The 18,198-nt window shown below is 38.2% G+C and overlaps 1 protein-coding gene across 18 annotated transcripts in view; it reads right to left on the bottom strand.

Annotated features, from left to right (window-relative positions):
• The window catches only part of GRIP1 (glutamate receptor interacting protein 1), a 716,800-nt gene that overhangs the window by 276,617 nt on the left and 421,985 nt on the right, over window positions 1-18,198 (bottom strand). For 3 of the 18 annotated variants that reach the window (XM_016923071.4, XM_016923072.4, XM_054664152.2), the window contains exons 1-2: window positions 17,682-17,743; window positions 16,167-16,466 (exon numbers count right to left, since the gene is read on the bottom strand). The exons of 14 other annotated variants lie outside the window; for them this stretch is intronic. In XM_016923071.4, the coding sequence (XP_016778560.1) occupies window positions 16,167-16,449 (283 nt within the window). In that variant the 5' untranslated portion in view covers window positions 16,450-16,466; window positions 17,682-17,743. Of the gene's footprint in view, window positions 1-16,166; window positions 16,467-17,681; window positions 17,744-18,198 lie in introns of those variants that run through there. One more of the 18 variants, XM_063786385.1, reaches the window with a different exon arrangement.

The raw sequence follows: 18,198 nt of genomic DNA, 5'->3' as shown, positions 1-18,198 counted from the left end.
AAAAAAAATCAGGGCCGGGCGCGGTGGCTCACGCCTGTAATCCCAGCACTTTGGGAGGCCGAGGCGGGCGGATCACGAGGTCAGGAGATCGAGACCATCCTGGCTAACACGGTGAAACCCCGTCTCTACTAAAAATACAAAAAAATTAGCCGGGCGTGGTAGCGGGCGCCTGTAGTCCCAGCTACTCGGGAGGCTGAGGCAGGAGAATGGCGTGAACCCGGGAGGCGGAGCTTGCAGTGAGCCGAGATCGCGCCACTGCACTCCAGCCTGGGCGACAGAGCGAGACTCCGTCTCAAAAAAAAAAAAAAAAAAAAAAAATCAGAATCCCTGTCCTCAAATCCCAACTCTCAGTCTCTCTGGATGTGGACTTTTTCCTCTGGTCTCTTCCCTCAAGGGGCTTAAGTTCTTATGGGGCAAAAAACATGGACTTTAGAGCTTGATTTGTTTAAAAATTTTTTTGAGTGAAAGAATGAATCGCATTTGCCAGGTGAGAAAAGTAAGTCTTGGAGAAGTTAGTTGAAAACAGTTTAAAATGGAGGCTATCTTCCTCGATGTCTTAAAGGCCATACATTCAAAAGTTAGCTGTGCTATCATTACAAGACTGTCCATGAGGGCATGGACATGAGGGCAGTGAGCAGAGACTCAGAGTGGTTCAGTTACTCTCTTATGAATCAAAGCAACAGTCTGCTTCTGCATCTTATCACATTTTCAGTGCAATAAAAGATGTTTTCAAATAGGTGGAAGCCTCTATTGAAGAACTGTCTATTCTTAGGATTTTACTGAGATTACATTGTAGAGAAGAAATAGCCAGAAAGCATTTCTGCAAAACCAAATCTCCATGTTTGTTGGCTATATTTATTGGGATAATTTTAGTAATAATAGATGAGAAAAATAAAACTTTTTTTTTTTGAGAGAATTTCACTCTTATCCCCCAGGCTGGAGTGCAGTGGCATGATCTCCGCTCGCTGCAACCTCCGCCTCCCAGGTTCAAACGATTCTCCTGCCTCAGCCAACCAAGAGTAGCTGGGATTACAGGTGTCTGCCACCATGCCCAGCTAATTTTTGTATTTATAGTAGAGAAGGGGTTTCACCATGTTGGCCAGGCTGGTCTTGAACTCCTGACCTCAAGTGATCTGCCTGCCTTGGCCTCCCAAAGTGCTAGGATTACAGGCATGAGCCATCGCGCCTGGCTAAAACTTTCTATTACTCCAATGACAGTAAGCAAATCAGGAAAGCTAATATTTTCTTGGGCATGGGCTTGATTGAAAAAAACCGCTGAAGCTGGCGTTATTTCTTAATCATTTTTGTTTCCCACAGAGCATCTTGTACATTATAGGCACTTGATAAATATTTGTTCATTGGCTCTGCTTACTGCTCTGATAAAAGAGATCTTAAAGGTGATATTCAAATAGAACATGAAAACCTACTAACAAAACAATACTATCTATACCTAACTGTTTCATTGAGTATAATAGCACTACTAAAGTCATATAGAGTGTACCCATTTTCATTGCTGCCATTTTCCTCCATTTAGCAAGCATTAAGAAGATGCGAGATTTCTCTCTCTCTCTCTCTCTTTTTAATACGATGCCCATCTACTGTCATCATCTGACTTTCTGTGTAACAAAGGGAAAAAGACAAGTGATACTATGCTTATTATTATGGGAGACTGATGACAAATTACAGCATAGCGGTCCTACCATGTGAGTCAGTTGATATAGAAATTTCTATCTAAGCAGGCCGGGCGCGGTGGCTCACGCCTGTAATCCCAGCACTTTGGGAGGCCGAGGCGGGCGGATCACGAGGTCAGGAGATCGAGACCATCCTGGCTAACACGGTGAAACCCCGTCTCTACTAAAAATACAAAAAATTAGCCGGGCGTGGTGGCAGGCGCCTGTAGTCCCAGCTACTCGGGAGGCTGAGGCAGGAGAATGGCGTGAACCCGGGAGGCGGAGCTTGCGGTGAGCCGAGATTGCGCCACTGCACTCCAGCCTGGGCGACAGAGCGAGACTCCGTCTCAAAAAAAAAAAAAAAAAAAGAAAGAAAGAAATTTCTATCTAAGCAGAGGATTGTCACAAGGTGAGTATTTTAATGTGACAGAACTAGAGCAGAACATGTAACACTGAATATGTGCCAAGGACTGGTTGCATATTTTATATGCATTATTTTATTTAAGTATCGTATAACCCTATGAGGTAGGTATTTCTTCCTACACAAGCTCATAATGGAAAATAACATATGTGGGACTGTGAAGGGGAGGTGAGAATACTGAGAGGATCTCAGGAGCCTGTCTCCTACCAGGGCTTCCAAGGTGGCATTCAGCTCCTTGGTTATTTTACCATGGTTCTCATCTTTGGGCCTCTCCCTTGTAGGTGTAGAAACTTGCATTATCAGCAAGTCAAGAGTGGCCCCATTTCTCAGAAGTAAGAAATGCATCACCAAACCAAGGGGACTGGAGTATAATGAGACTGGTGGAAGTATAGTAAGACATTTGTTGTCACAGGTATAGAACACTTGCTATAAACAGAACTGCATGGGAGAAAAAATAAAACCAGAAGGTCACAAGGCAAGTAGGGAATGGAAACAAAATAAGCTTTATCTAAAGAGAAGGCAAAGCCATTGTAATTGGAGCCCTTGGAGCTCTCAGCAACAACCCCTCTCTATCTTTACATCAGGGATGATCTAGTTATTGGGCTTGGAACACTTGAAGACCACTAGCTGAGGTACCCTCTCTTCCCTGGATGGTGCCAATGTTTCCTTCTGCCATCCTCCTTTTTCCCATGCTTCTTTCCCCAAAAAGGAAGGTTTCTTCCCTTTTTCCAGTGAGAACCAAATTCCATTCTAATGAACACTTTCCTTATCGATTTGTATAGACACATTTGGTCAGGTCACATTCAGGTCTTGCTTTATAAAGTTCTTTGGTCTCATGTTGAGGAAATGGTTCTTAATCTCTTTGGGGTCATAAACTCTTTTAAGAATGTATTGAAATACAAAGACATATAAATTCAAATACATATAATTTTGAGGGATTTCAAGATTCTTAGAAACTCATACTGGAATCCAAGTTTTAAAACCACTGCTTAAGAAAACTGTGCATAATCCTGCTCTTATCCATTAATGTAGTGATAAGGTGTATCAGAGTCTATGAGAGACCTATAATCCTTATGAATTGGGATTGATTCTATTTTATAAAGAAGAAAATTGAAGCTCAGGGTATAAGTGACTTGCTTAAGGCCCAGTGAGGGCAGAATACAGAATATGTCAGTCTCTGTAGCAGATATAAGAATATCTGTAACTTTTTTATTTTTTTGAGCAAGGTCTCTCACTGTTGCCAAGGCTAGAGCACAGTGACACAATCTTGGCTCACTGAAGCCTTGACCTCCAGGGCTCAAGTGATCCTCCCACTTCAGCCTCCCAAGTAGCTGGAACTACATGTGTGTGCCGCTATGCCCGGCTAATTTTTGTGTGTGTACGTATATATATATATATGTGTGTGTGTGTGTGTGTGTATATATATATATATATATATATGAGTATTTTATATGTATTATATATAATATATATAAAAATATATTATATATATATTATACTATACTATACTATACTACGCTATACTATACTATACTATACTATACTATACTATACTACGCTATACTATACTATACTATGCTATATATATATAGTAGAGATGGGGTTTTGCCATGTTGCCCAGGCTGGTATTGAACTCTTGAACTCCAGCAATCCTCCCACCTCGGCCTCCCAAAGCGCTGGGATTACAGGCATGGGCTAATGCGCCCAGCCAAATGTCTGTAACTTTTAAGATCACTATTTAAAAATAAAACTCTCATCACAAATTCAAAAAATCCAGAAACAGAATGTGGAGAGAGAGGGAAATGGCATTTGTAACTTTTGAGTACCTGAAGATGGCCACATTTTTTTTTCTTTTAGTCAGTAAAGACATGGATTAACTTGCCACTATCTGCATTTTACAGAAAAGTAGAAATTTCCCGAGGTTAAATAACTTGCCCAGATTTCTTTAACTATAAGTGACAGAACTAGAATTTGAAGTAGGAAACTAAGAAGTTGTATTTCATAAGCTGTGCTCTTACACCCTCTGCTATGTGACTCCTGGCCACAGCCTAAGCAATTTCTGGCTTCACTCATCTCTATTGGCAAGGTCTTAACTGAAGTTGCCAAAGGCAGTCAAATAACATCCTTTAAGCACACTTGAGAGTGTGATTGTGCAAAAACACTAAAGCTTCAAGTTGAAAAGAGTCAGAGTCCAGGATAACCCTCAGGTGGATGAGAGGCATATGATTCATATCCTTTCCTTCAGTTTTTCAGAGACATAAAATGGTTTATGTTCGACTTCAAGAATGGTCTATCTTTGCATTTTCTTTGTGTGTTGTGTTATACTTCATTAGGCAACAAAGCCTTCTTTTCTTCTCCTCCAGGTAATAAGTAGTGATTTATCACAATCACCTGTCACATTTAACTTAGCATTCATTCCATGAAAAGATTTTCCACACATTTCCAATGTGAAATTTAAATGTTAATGTCCGTAGATAAAGAAGTATAGCAGTATGTGTTACATTTTTTTTCCCACTATGAAAACCATTTTCAGGAATTTAGACTGTTAAATAATCATTCCTTTTATGAGACTAGCTCTAAAAGATACATATAAATTTTGAAATCTATAGTATTACTTGGCAATTTTAGTGCTTTACTTTTTGCAGCCAATCATGGAAGACTTGCTTTTATAGCTTTCTCTGCAGAGTCATCTTAATTATAGGGAAATCCCTTTACAAATGGCTTTCCATTTACAGTGCTTCAGCTAGAATCTAAAGTTGGTTTTATTGGAAATGATAAAAAATTACTCTTCCTGACACACAGAGTTAAGAATCAGAATTGGAAATGAACTAAGTTCTTTTAGCTTTAGAAAAAAATTTAAATTGATCATATTCTTCCCTTCTAAACAGTTTATCCCAAAGAGGTTTAACACAGTAAAATCTCTTTGAGTTTCAGACACTTAAGAAAATGTTTCAAGGCAAAAGAAGTCATATAGATTATCTAATTCAATCCACACATTTAACTGAATGTGAGTTTCACCCAATTTACAGAACTAGTGATAGAGCCGGGGCTAGAACCCCTGCCTGTGGGGTATCATTTGTACCATTTCAGCCACACTCTGCTTCCAATGTTGGACTCTTCTTGTGCTTTCTACATAACCCACATGGGTGGGAGAGATCTCTGGACCCAATAACAGAAATTTATTTTAGTCTTTCTTTATAGCATCTAGACAACCTGGCATCATATTATTTGTTCATTTGGCTATTGTTTTTCTCCTTCAAAGAATATAAACTCCAGGAGGACAAATAATCTGTGACCTCTAATGGTGTCTGGCACATAGTAGGAGTCAATAAATAACTTGTTAAATGGAATTTCAAATTTAACCTCAAACATTCTTGTTTAAAATACATAGTTTGGGTCAGGTGCAGTGGCTCATGCCTGTAATTCCAGCAATTTGGGAGGCTGAGGTAGGAAGATGGTTGAGGTCAGGGGTTCAAGACAACCCTAGGCAACATAGTGAGACCCCATCTTTATAAAAAAAAATAAAAATTAGCTGGGCGTGGTGATGCAGGCTTGTAGTCCTAGCTACTTGCAGGGGGTGGCTGAAGCAAGAGGATCACTTGAGCCCAGGAGTTCAAGGTTACAGCAAACTGTGATCATACCACTGCACTCTAGCCTGGGTGACAGAGTGAGACCCTGTCTCTAAAAAAGAAAGAAAAAAAGAAAAAAGAAATAAAATTTATACGTTACATTTTACTTCCTAAAATATCCATGTTTGCTTTGACTGGAATTTTAAATAATTAATATCTGAATGTCTTCAGGGAAGAATAATTATTCAACAAGATAAGGAATCATCAAAAGAAAACATTGTAAATTCCATTATATTAAGGGCTTCTACTCAACAAAAAGCCACCATAAAGAGATTGTAAATACCAGAAATCAAGAGAAGAAAATTGCAACACATAAAAGAAACAAAGGATTAGTATCCAGAATACATAAATAACTTCTAAAAACCAGTAAAGAAAATAAATACCAGTTACCCATTAAAAATAGTAAAAGATATAAACATATATTTTAAAGAAGAGAAAACACAATCACTAATGGCCAGTAACGACCAATAAAAGTAAGATCAGCTATTTCACCTCTTTAGTAATCAGGGAAATGCAAACTAAAAACCATGGTGATATACCCTTAGTCTAATTTAAAGCAGGAACTCAAAGAGACATTTGTACACCCGTGTTCATAGGAGCATTCTTCACAACAGCCCGATGGTGGAAGCAACCCTACTGTCGACAGATGGATGAATGGATAAACAAAATATTCTGTTTACAAATAATTTACAATGGAATATTAGCCTTAAAAAAGAAAGAAAGTCTTGTCACATGCTATAACATAAACTTTGATGACATTATGCTAAGTGAAATAAGCAAGGCAAAAAGGGGCAAATACTGTATGGTTCCATTTCTATGAGGCATCCAGAGTAGTCAAGTTCCTAGAGACTGAAAGAGAATGGTGGTTACCAGGGGCTGACAGTAGAGGGAATGGGGAGTTATTGTTTAATAGGTAGAGTTTCAGCTTGAGATGATGAAAAAAAGGTCTGGAAATAGATTGTGTTAACGGTTGCACAACCATATGAATGTACTTAATGCCTCTGAACTACGCACTTAAATATGGTTAAAATTGTAAAGTTTGTTGTGAACGTTTACCAACAACCACAATGAGATATCATTTTATATCCACTAGATTGAAAACAAAAAAAACAAAAATCTAACTTCCGACAATTGCAAGCATCTGTTAATTGCTATGGAATGAATTGTGTCTCCCATCCACCCTAAATTCATATGTTGAACCCTAACCTCCCCCTACCTTGACCATTTCACAATATGACTGCATTGGAGATAGGGCCTTTAAGGAGCTGATTAAGGTTAAAATGAGGTCTTAAGCATGAAGCCCTGATCCAACAGAGCTGGTGTCTTTATAAAACAGGGAGAGACATTAGATCTGTGTGTGTGTGTGTGTGTGTGTGTGTGTGTGTCTCACTCTCTCTCTCTCTCTCTGTGCCATGTGAGGACATGAAGAGAAGGTGGCCATCTGCAAGCCAGGAAAAGAGCCCTCACCAGAAAATCAAATCTTGCTGGGACCTTGATCTCAGACTTTCCAGCCTCCAGAACTGTGAGAAAATAAATTTCTGCTGTCTAAGCTGCCCAGTCTATGACCTATTGTTAGGACAGCCTGAGCAAACTAAGTAACAGTGGAGCAATGGGTGTCACATGCTGCTGATGGGAGGGGACACAGAACAGTCTGGCCTGGTCCAGCACAGCTGCACTGGTGCAGGCCCATAACCCAGCCAGGCCGCTTCATGGTGTGCATTCTAGGGAACCTAGCGTGTGTGTAACATGAGACAAGTAGAGGGAAGTTAACTGGGGCATCATTTATATTGGCAAGATCTGGAAACAACCAAAATGTACACTGATGGGAGAGTAGAAATTGTAATAAATAAATAAATAAATAAAAAATAAAAAAAGATAAATAAGTTTAAAAACACAGGACAACCTTATATTCGGGAAGATAAAGGATGATGAAATCTTTGAGGGGTATAGAGGGGCTTAACATGGTTACCAATATTCTGTATTTTAAGCTGGGTGATGGGCATGTGAATGTCTTCTTTTGTCTTCTTTTTTAAAACATGTATGTTCATCTACATACTACATACTCTTATTTTACACATCTAGTATACATAGTAACAATTTAAATGAATAAAAATATGCAAACCCAAAGCATATAGCTTAATTTTATTGATCTTGGTCCAGAATTTTTTGTTAATAATTTTATATCTCTCCTCTTGTTATTTTTGTATGTTTTTTTTTAAATTTACAGAAGATAAACAGTTAAAGTAATTAAGCTCGACTAAAAAATTTCAACTTCTTATTTTATTCATTCAAAATCTGAGCCCGCTGGGAGCCAATTTTCCATAAAGACTGCAGAATCCTCTACTGATCTCCCAAGTCCTCCTAGTCTTGCTCAGCTCCGTTACACAATTTTCCAGCATATCTGTCTATCATATGATAATGCAGGAGAGAGAGAAATGGAAGGTCATAAATAAACAGAGTGTAAAACTTCAAGTTTCAGGGCGTAACTGGGACAGATAACTAAGCAAGCAAAATTCTGATATAATAAATTACTTGAACTGCCTGAAAGAGTCAGCTACATAAATCACAATTTTACCGGAAGTGCTACAAAAATCCATGCTGGCTACCAAACGCACTGTGAACACTAAAAATTCTTTTGTACGCTGTCAGCCAAGACTCCACATGGTGTATGTAAAGTCTGAGGGCCATTTAGATATATGCCACAGGCTTCTATACACAATGATCAAGAACAACTTTCCCTCTCAGAATGAGAACATAGTTGTTCTTATGAAAGCAGTTATTTTTGTTATGGCTTGGGGTGAGAGCGATGGCAAGTTGTTAGAAAGAGTGAGAGTAAAAGGTTATGAATGTTGAAACCCCTAACAAATACCATATTTTGCATTTTATTCCACAAATTATTTTGAGGGTTCTGATGATGTTACATATAACTGTTTTAGGTGTACTCACATTTATCACTTTATTTAATCTGCAATATATACTCTTGATAGGTATTACTTCTCCCATTTTGTACATTAAATAAAGAGAAAGAGGTTATATAACCTGCCCAGGGTTACACTGTGAGCAGGTGAGTGTTAAAATTCAAACCTAGTTCTTCTTAATCAAACCCCAGTACTTTGGCCACTGTACTGTTTCTTACTGCCCCACAAAATAGTTTTTTATAATGACAGACAAAATAGTTAACAAGTCAAGAGCTAATCAGCCAGGCTCCTTGATTCTTTCCCTAGTTTAAGCGCTTCTCTTACCTTTTTGGCTATATTCCTACTAATTAGCTTTTAGTAAGATAAACAAGAAATAAAATACGAAATCAATTTTGTCAATTTAGGCCCTTCTTTAAAGGTCAGATCATCATGTCTAAGGTGAGTGTTGGGATCTCATTCTCTCTCTCTCTCTTTTTTTTGTCTTGGTCTCAGCTTTACATCCCATAGCTTTACTTGTAACACACACAAAGTGCATATGATATAGTGCTGGCCTACAGCCAGAGTTGTGAGGTGACAGTGCCTGGGTAAAAACCCAAGGACAATACTCAACAGCTCTGTGCCTTTGGGCATTTTACATAAGCTCCTTGTGTTTCAGTTTCTTTGTGAAATGGGGATTAGTTTGGCTACGAGGATTAAACAATATAATGTATTAGGTTGGTGCAAATCTAATTGCAGTTTAATAGCTAAAGCATGTAGTCAATCCTGGCATATAACAAGAGGCTAATAAATGGCATTACTATTAGTAGCAGATATACATATATACATATGTGTAAATATTATATATTTTGTAATATATGCCTAATAAATGTTAGGTATTCCTATTACTATTAGTATACCACCGTTAGTAGGGTACTAATAGTATTACTAATCACAGAGTATGCTACTACTAGTGAACTGAGGTGCCATGTAGGGTGGCAAGAAGTGAGCACTGAGGCAGAAAAGGATTAGGGAGACCTTCTGGAAGAGGCTGAGCTTGAGTTATGTTTCAAAGGGTAAGCAGAAGTTAGCTAAAGGAAGAACATGTGTGTATTGGGGGAGGGCGTTCCAGGAAAGAGGGAATGGCATTTGTGAAAGCACACAGCATAGAACAGCACAATGTACAGGCTGGATGGGTGAGGGAGAAAATCAGGGACCAATTACAGCAAAGTGGGAGGAGCAGAGATCAAATTTAAGTGGATTCATTAAGGACTGGATAGCAAGTGGAAAATGACTCTTTCAGGTAGGTGGGTTGTGAAGAGATTAAATAGTTATTCCAGGAGTTAGAAAGAACCACAGAAAAGAATGATAAATAATCCAGCATAAAATGTCCCTTTGAACTATCATTGCATTCTTAGTTTTCAAATTTTTGAATATTCTACTTAAAAGTCTAAAATTTCAGAGATAAAAGTTGTAAAAAACATCTGCTTCAAATATCCTTATTGCCATTTTTCTATTAAAAATTACCACACATGAAAATGTGCAAAAACTATTCTTTCATGACACATATGAGCAACTGGATGAATTTAGTACAAGCACAGTTACACTAGTAGAATTAAAATAGAAGCTGAGACAAGCTCTGAGGAAACAGAATTAAACAACACCATTCTCTATCCATCCTGAATGACAAACAACCCCTTGAACATATGCTATGCCTTTCCACATACCCACACCTCTCTCTAGAATGTCCTTCACTCCTTTCTTTCTGGCCTGATATTTTCTACTTGGTCTTCAAAATTCAGCTGAAGGGTCACTTCTCCTGAAAGCCTCCACCAACCTTCCAACCAGCTTTAGGTGCTTGTTCTCTTGGTCCCAAAACACCTCATGCATACTTCCATCTCAGCACTTTCTACACCGTAGTATAATTGTTGCTGTTATGCTTATTTGAATTACTACTAAACTATGAAGTTTTTGAAGACAGAGATCATAGTTATTCAGAATAGATACCAGGCCTGACTCTATCCCTCTAATTCCAAGCACATTACTTAGCACACATTAGCTGCTGAATAAAAATATGCAATTTGTCGGTTCAACATCAGACAAGCATAGACTGAAAAATAAATTGGTCACCCCTAGAATAACAAGATGTCTTTTAAACAGATTCCTGATTTCTCCATCTCAAAACTACAAATAGATTATATGGCAAAATATCCCAGAGACACTCAAGCTAGAAGAAAAGACTCAAACGATCTCTCTCAAAGTTGATTTTGAGAGTGATGAGAATGTTTTCCTTCTTATGTCCATTACAACTCCTTTGGTTTCCAGATCAGTCTACCTTCAAATCAACAGTTACGATTTTTCATTCTTGAGAAAGAAGAACAACTCTCACATCCACAAAATAGGCCATTAAAGCATTACTGGGCCATTTTCTCCACACACAAGCATAAAAAAACTAAGAGAGAATTATTCAAAGAATTAATGTTTCAAGCAAAAGCCATTCTGGGTTTTGTCATAATCTTTCAAGGGAATTTTCTCTCTGGTTCTCCCAAAGCATATTTTCTGTACAAAGGAAAATCACTTGACTTTTAAAGCAAAAACAGACAAAATACATGTCTGGAAGTAGTTCATAAATCCCACTGGGGGAAAATTCCTTATACAACAAGAACAGAACAACAACACAGTGAATTAGACAATGACAAAATCCAATGCAAGAGTGCCAATAACTTTTTTTTTCCAGAGGATCCCCTAAATTTCTGTGCAAATTTCTATGCTAGAGGAGGCTGAGTATTAAATATACATAGTATAGTCATATTTTTCCTCATTTTAGACAAACATGGCTTTATCTGACACACTGAGGTAGTAATCCTTTAGGATAATTTGTCAATTTATCCATTCACTTAAGTATGCCAGCCTCTGAGGAAATGGTAGTAACTGAGACACTGTTGATGCCTCACAGAACTCACAGAAACAGATGTCTGCAGTCAAATGTGGTGAGCACAAAGATCTGCACAGGTGCTACCACTAACCAGGGGCAAGGGCAGCTAAGCCAGCCAGTGGGCGCTTTGACAAAACCATGTGGGACATCTGAGGGGAGCTTTAAGGGATGAGCCTAAATAAGTCAGATTGGGGGAGGAAGGGGTGGGCCTGGATCCCTGAACACATTCTTATTTAGTTTTTAAATTTTTGAATTTTCTACTCTAAAAGTCTAAACTTTCAGAGATAAAAGTTGTAAAAAACACCTGCTTCACATATCCTCTTTGCCATTTTTCTATAAAAATTATCACACATGAAAATGAGCAAAAGCTATTCTTTCATGACACATAGGAGCAACTGGATGAATTTAGTGCAAGCAGAGTTACACTAGTAGAACTAAAATGGGAGCTGAGACAAGCTCTGAGGAAATGTTATTTCTTTGAGTTAATACAAGTTAATTCAAAAGAACCCTGAGAATTTTGTAAAGACCTGGAAGGATTCCCAAGGGCATTAATTCTGTGGGTCACCTCGCTCTCTCTTACCTTGACCATGCCTTATAAGGATCGCAGTGCTACCATCACCTAGCATTGTTCAGATCATGTTCCTACTGAACATATGTGAAGTAGAAATAAGCATCACCTTAAAAGTGAAGGACAGAGTAATAGTTTTCATAACGGCCATACTGCCAATAGAAAGGGTATCCTGAATGGAAAAAATAAAGATCATAGTGTTGTAGACTGCTTTATTCTTCAACAGAATTGACTGTGTGCCCTCAGTGCCAAGTTACAATGTGAATTACAATGCCAAACAAGACACAGAGCTTGGATGACCTTATCAGTCTCGTGGGGGAGAGAAGCCAGTGGACAGGTTCTTACAATATAGTGTTAAATGCCATCCTAGGGGATGTTACAGGTGCCAAGAGAAAACACAACAGGAACAACTAAACCAGACTTTGCAGGGAGGAGGGTGGTGTTGGGAAAGTGACATCTAAATCAAGGCTGGAAAGAAAGGTTTACAGAAGAAAAGGGGGACGGAGAGGAGAGAACTCCAGCTAGAGGGAACTCCAGCTAGAACTCCAGCATGTGAAAGGCAGGGAGGCACCATGTGCCTGGTGCAGTCCATGGGCTAGCAGCAGTTCAGGACTGCTAGAAAGGAGTACAGTGGAAGGGGAAAGAGGGTGCATGTGTGTGTGTGTGTGGTAGGGCAGAGAGAGAAATTGAAGCTAGATTGTTAAGTAAGAGCCAGGTCACCAATGAGACTATATTAAAGAGTCGGAGCCTTATCCCCAGGATGATGGGGAGCCATCATGGTGTCTTCAGCACACAAATGACAGAAGCAGATTCCTGCTTTAGGAAGAACCGTATGGATGGCGGGTGGAGAATGGGTTGAAAGGGATCAGTCAGGGCCCAGAAGGGCAGTTAAGAATCCGATCTAAGTAATCCAAAGACTAATATTTGCAAATTGTGAACAATGATTCTAAAATCCATTTGGAAGGATAAATGAGTAAGAATAGGCATACCTCCTTCCTAACCCTCTACCCCATCCCATCTAAGATATTCAACTTAAGACTAATGTAATTAAAATACAGTGATAATAGTACAGAAATAATGCAGATGAATCAATGGAACAAAAAGTCAAGAAGCCTAAGTATATATGAGAACTCAGGTTATTACAAGGGAGGCAAGTGGAATTGTTTTTTAAAATAAACTAGGCTTTGACCTATGTAACAACAAAATATATTCTAGACAAAGATTTAAATACGCAAAACAAAGTAAAGGCAATTCATAAAACAAGACAAGCAGATGCAAAATAAACACAGATACCAATTATTACCCAGCAGATTGGCATGGATTAAAGAAGTTCATAATATCCAGGGGCACTGAGATTATGGGGAAATAAGGACCCTTCTCTACATTGGTAGGAGTGTTTAAATAGGCATGTCCTTTCTGGAAGACAGTCTAACAAAAGGAACCAAAACTTTTAAAATGTGCGTTCGGTTTCACCCAGAAACCCTATTCCTAGAAATGCATCCTAAGGAAATAACTAGACAGCTACCCAAACATGTATGCATCACAGTGGCAATAGTAACATTCTGAATAATAAATATATTAGTGACAACTAAAATGTCTTGATAGAGACAATGAAATATTATAGAACCACTTAATATAAAGATATCACACTATTTTAATAACATGAAATGATAGTCACAAATATATCAGTACATGAATAAACAAGGTTATAGGATAGTGGGGATAGTACAATTCTGAAATACATATTTGCCTAGAAAAAAGGGAAATTTATATAGAATTATTAATAGTAGTTTTCTCTGGTGTTAGAATTATGATTGGTTTTGGTATTATTATTATTATTTTGAAGCACAGTTTTGCTTTGTCACCCAGGCTCTTAGCTTACTGCAGCCTCCACTTCCCTGGCTCAAGCGATCCTCCCACCTCAGCCTCCCAGTAGCTGGGATTACAAGTGTGCACCACCATGCCCAGCTAATTTTTAAATGTTTTGTAAAGATAGGGTCTCACTATGTTGCCCAGGCTGGTCTTGAACTCCTGGGCTCAAGCAGTCCTCCTGCCTCATCCTTCCAAAGTGCTGGGATTACAGGCATGAGCCACTATGCCTGGCCTGGTTTCTGCTTTATCTTTACGTATTTTCTGAAATTTTCTTGCCGTATGTATTAGTCCATTTTCACACTGCTGATAAAGACATACCAGACACTGGGAAGAAAAAGCTGTTTAATTGGACTTACGGTCCCATATGGCTGGGGAGGCCTTAGAATCATGGTGGGAGGCGAAAGGTACTTCTTACACGGCAGCGGCAAGAGAAAATGAGGAAGATGTAAAAGCAGAAACCCCTGATAAACCCATCAGATCTTGTGAGACTTATTCTCTACCAGGAGAACAGTGTGGGAGAAACTGCACCCATGATTCAAATTATCTCCCACCAGGTCCCTCCCACAACACGTGATAATTATGGGAGTACAATTCAAGATGAGATTTGGGTGGGGACACAGGGCCAAACCATATCACCAAGAGTACATATCACTCTGATGATCAGAAAAAACATATAGTGTTCATTTTTCTTTTTGTGAAGAAGTGCCAAGAATAACATTGATGGTGGAGTTAATAACTCGAGAGAAACTAGGGAAAGAGCAATTGCCTGTATCACATTTCAAGTTATTAACAAGTGCCTGCTCCACAGCCTCTTCTCTGTGGATTCAAAAGAAAAACTGATACAGAAAAACTTTCTACCACCAAACCTCAAAAGAAGATTGAAAATCCTTATCAGGAAAAGCAGCAGTATTATTGAATAAATTACAACATATTTTGCACTTCAATTGCACAGATAATGTAGATACTCATACACCACTTTCACACTCAATCCCCATATCACATCTCTGCATTTATCAAACCACGTCAAATATTATAATCAGATAACTTAGCATAAAGAAACATGGCTTTATCTTACATAGGACTCTGTCTGACTTGCAAGAATTCTCATTTACTCATTTAATTCTGTTTTTGCAATTATGAAAGAATAAAAAGCTGTTTCATCTATTTTAATTTTGCATATCAAGTACAGCATACAATACTATGGTAAATGTTTTCATAATGGTCTAAAATCAGTAGCAATAAATGCCACCTTAGTTTTGTAATGTATAATTTTTCAATACTCTTGTTTAAATTAGCATACAGTCTTTAAAAGACCATGTTTAGTGGAAGAACAGGCATTTTTACTGGTAGTAATAGTATTTCTACTAATACAAATGAGTTATTATTAGAGGAATTTATTTCCCCAATGGCTTTATGGTCAATCAACCACAAATTCAGATTCACACCCAGTTTTAGTTTTATCATGGTATTTTTTTCAACTTCTACAAATAAGAATTTTTAAATGAGAAATATTGAAATACTGGAATGGGCTAATTGAATTTTTCTGCCATCTGCATAGTATAGAGTTTTTAAATTATGGAGCACATATAGTTCAATCTCCTTATCTTATTGATGAGGAAACTAAAGCCCAGAGAAAGTAAGCAGCTCTTCTCATATCTCAACAGTCATTAATAGATTGGAAAACAGACCTTAGGTTGCCTGACCTCTATTACAGTGTTTTCTTCACTGCGCTACAGAAAGTCTGAGGACCTTATACATGCAACAATTTACAGAATGTTCTCTTATTCATTGAGCTCCCATAATAACCATGTGGAGTATTACTATTATTATTCTCATTTTACAAAGGGATTAACTTTGGCTTGGAGAATTTAAGTGACTTTGTAACACTTTCAGTCATGAAGTCCAATGCTTTAGATTCCAAAGCCAGAGCTTTGCCACTCAAATCAATGCCGGGATGTGTTTTCCGGAATTAACTCCCATTAAAAGCAATCCATTGCTGGAAAAGTTTTGGAAGTATAAAATTAAGTGTAAAATTATACAAGAATCGTATAAAAAGATTCATAAATTTCAAGATAATTATTTTCCAAGAAAAAAATCTTTTAGAGTATGCATCTTCTCAAAGCATCAGCTTTCTATAGATAATTAAAAATTGAACTCAGAGAATAATGAAAGCTTACCACTATTTGACTTAGCAAGAAATTCAAGAGGACTCTGATCCAGGTTAACCTTTGTATCATTAATATCAGGAGGCTCATAGTTTAAGTGAAAATCATCAATGTAAGCGTCTAGGGCTTCGGAGGCAGAGAAATACAGCTTTTCTTTATACTGTATGGAGCCATCAGTATTAAAGGATATGCTGTTCAGTATTAAAGTTGCTGGAAGATAAGATTCAGAAGTGCTAAACTGATGTTTCTTAACTGACTCTGCCATGGCTTTCTCACAGTGGGCCACAATGTCCATTCATCTTTCAAGAAATTCTAAACACAAAAAAAGGTATGTTAAGTTTTCAGTTAAGTAGGAATGGATAATAATACTCTTGGAATCCTTGCTAATCTTTCATGTGTAATTACTTATTAAAAATGAAATTACTCTTTATCTCCCTTTATGTTTTATGTAAACTTGACTTTCAAGCAATGTTCATTGATTGATAGATGATTAGTTTCATTGGCATGACTGCAAGTGTAAACTGTGTTTCAGAAATATATTTGGGGGAAGGGCAAGAGTGGTGGCTCACGGCTGTAATCCTAGCGACTGGAGAGGCCAAGGCAGGTGGAACATTTGAGGTCTGGAGTTCGAGACCAGCCTGGCCAACATGGCAAAACTCCGTCTCTATGAAAAATACAAAAATAAGCTGGACGTGGTGGCGCGCACCTGCAGTCCCAGTGACTTGGGAGGCTGAAGCAGGAGAATTGCTTGAACCCGGAACATAAGCCTTGCTAGGTGACCACATAAGAGAGGTACTGCTTTCCTTCGTTTTCAGTTTTACTTGATTAAACAAGTGTTCTGGAATCTTGAGATATTTTTATTTGCTACGTTAAAGGACGGCAGTCCTCCATTATCACATTCTAGTTTTCATTCCCTTCACCTGTCCCCACCCCATTGATGGGATAAGGAAAGTCACATATAAATTCAAGATGAAAGCCAACAGGGGGCCCTGGCATAATAGTGATGGCAAATAGAGACCAGGTAGCAAGAAGAGGTGAGTGCTGAAAGGAGTAGAATTCAGGCGAGAGGGTGTCCTCTCATGTGATACTCTGGCTTTGGTACAGGAGTTCAGCAGCTGTAGACCTCTCTATTCTCACCTTACATCAATCACTTTCTCTTTGCAAAATTATAAAAGGTTGCTACAATTAGTACCCTCATTTTCCAGATGAGAAAATGGTGGTACACAGAGATTAAGTAACTTCTCCAAAGCTGCAGACTAGGGAAGCAACAGCCAGGCTGAACTCCAGCTGTGGATTCTGAGTCTGAACTTAACCATTGTGCTAGACTCCCGCCTTATGAGTGCAGTAACTGCCCAGATGACCTGTAATCCTCTAAACGTTCACCACAAGTTACATGCATCAATGTCTGCCAAAATTGGGTGCCGAGGTTCTGTGGTTTCCAATATACTTACTCATTGGTATGTGTGGGGCGAAATGCCATTCATGTGACAATAATATACACATAAGTACCAAAGATTAAATACTTACTTTTTCAGCCCTTTGAAATTTAGGTGGACATGTTGTATTTTCAGAATGTTACATTATACGACATCATAATACCTAAATTTTGCATCTGTGGAATATTTTTCAGTTTCCTCTAATGTACACAGAAGCTTTTGAGAATCAGAAGAAAACTATGAATCACCTTCCCACAAAAATGCACTTTAGCAGACACAGAGGCAATGGGTTCCAGGATTCCTGAGGCTTGTTCATGGTCCTCCTGCATCTGAATTCTAGATTAAGAACTTTTGTCTAAAGAAATTGATATAAGTGAAAAGAAAGGAAGAGAAAGAAGGCTAACCAGGAAAAGACAAATAAGACCCTTATTAGGGATGGAACAAACAAATCCAACATCACATATTCTTAGAGATATCATGGTAAAAAATCTTTTGACTTTAGAGGCCCTGCTCAAAAGGTACTTTGTAAATCATGATCATCTTTTTCCTCCTCCTTCTCTGGATTTGTCAGTATGAATTAATTACTATTACAGATCAGAGATGATGGG

This window comes from Pan troglodytes, chromosome 10 (assembly GCF_028858775.2).
Source record: "Pan troglodytes isolate AG18354 chromosome 10, NHGRI_mPanTro3-v2.0_pri, whole genome shotgun sequence".
In the NCBI taxonomy this organism is placed as follows: domain Eukaryota; kingdom Metazoa; phylum Chordata; class Mammalia; order Primates; family Hominidae; genus Pan; species Pan troglodytes.
Note: the sequence above shows the minus strand (reverse complement) of the source record. Positions and strands in the feature narration are given on the sequence as shown.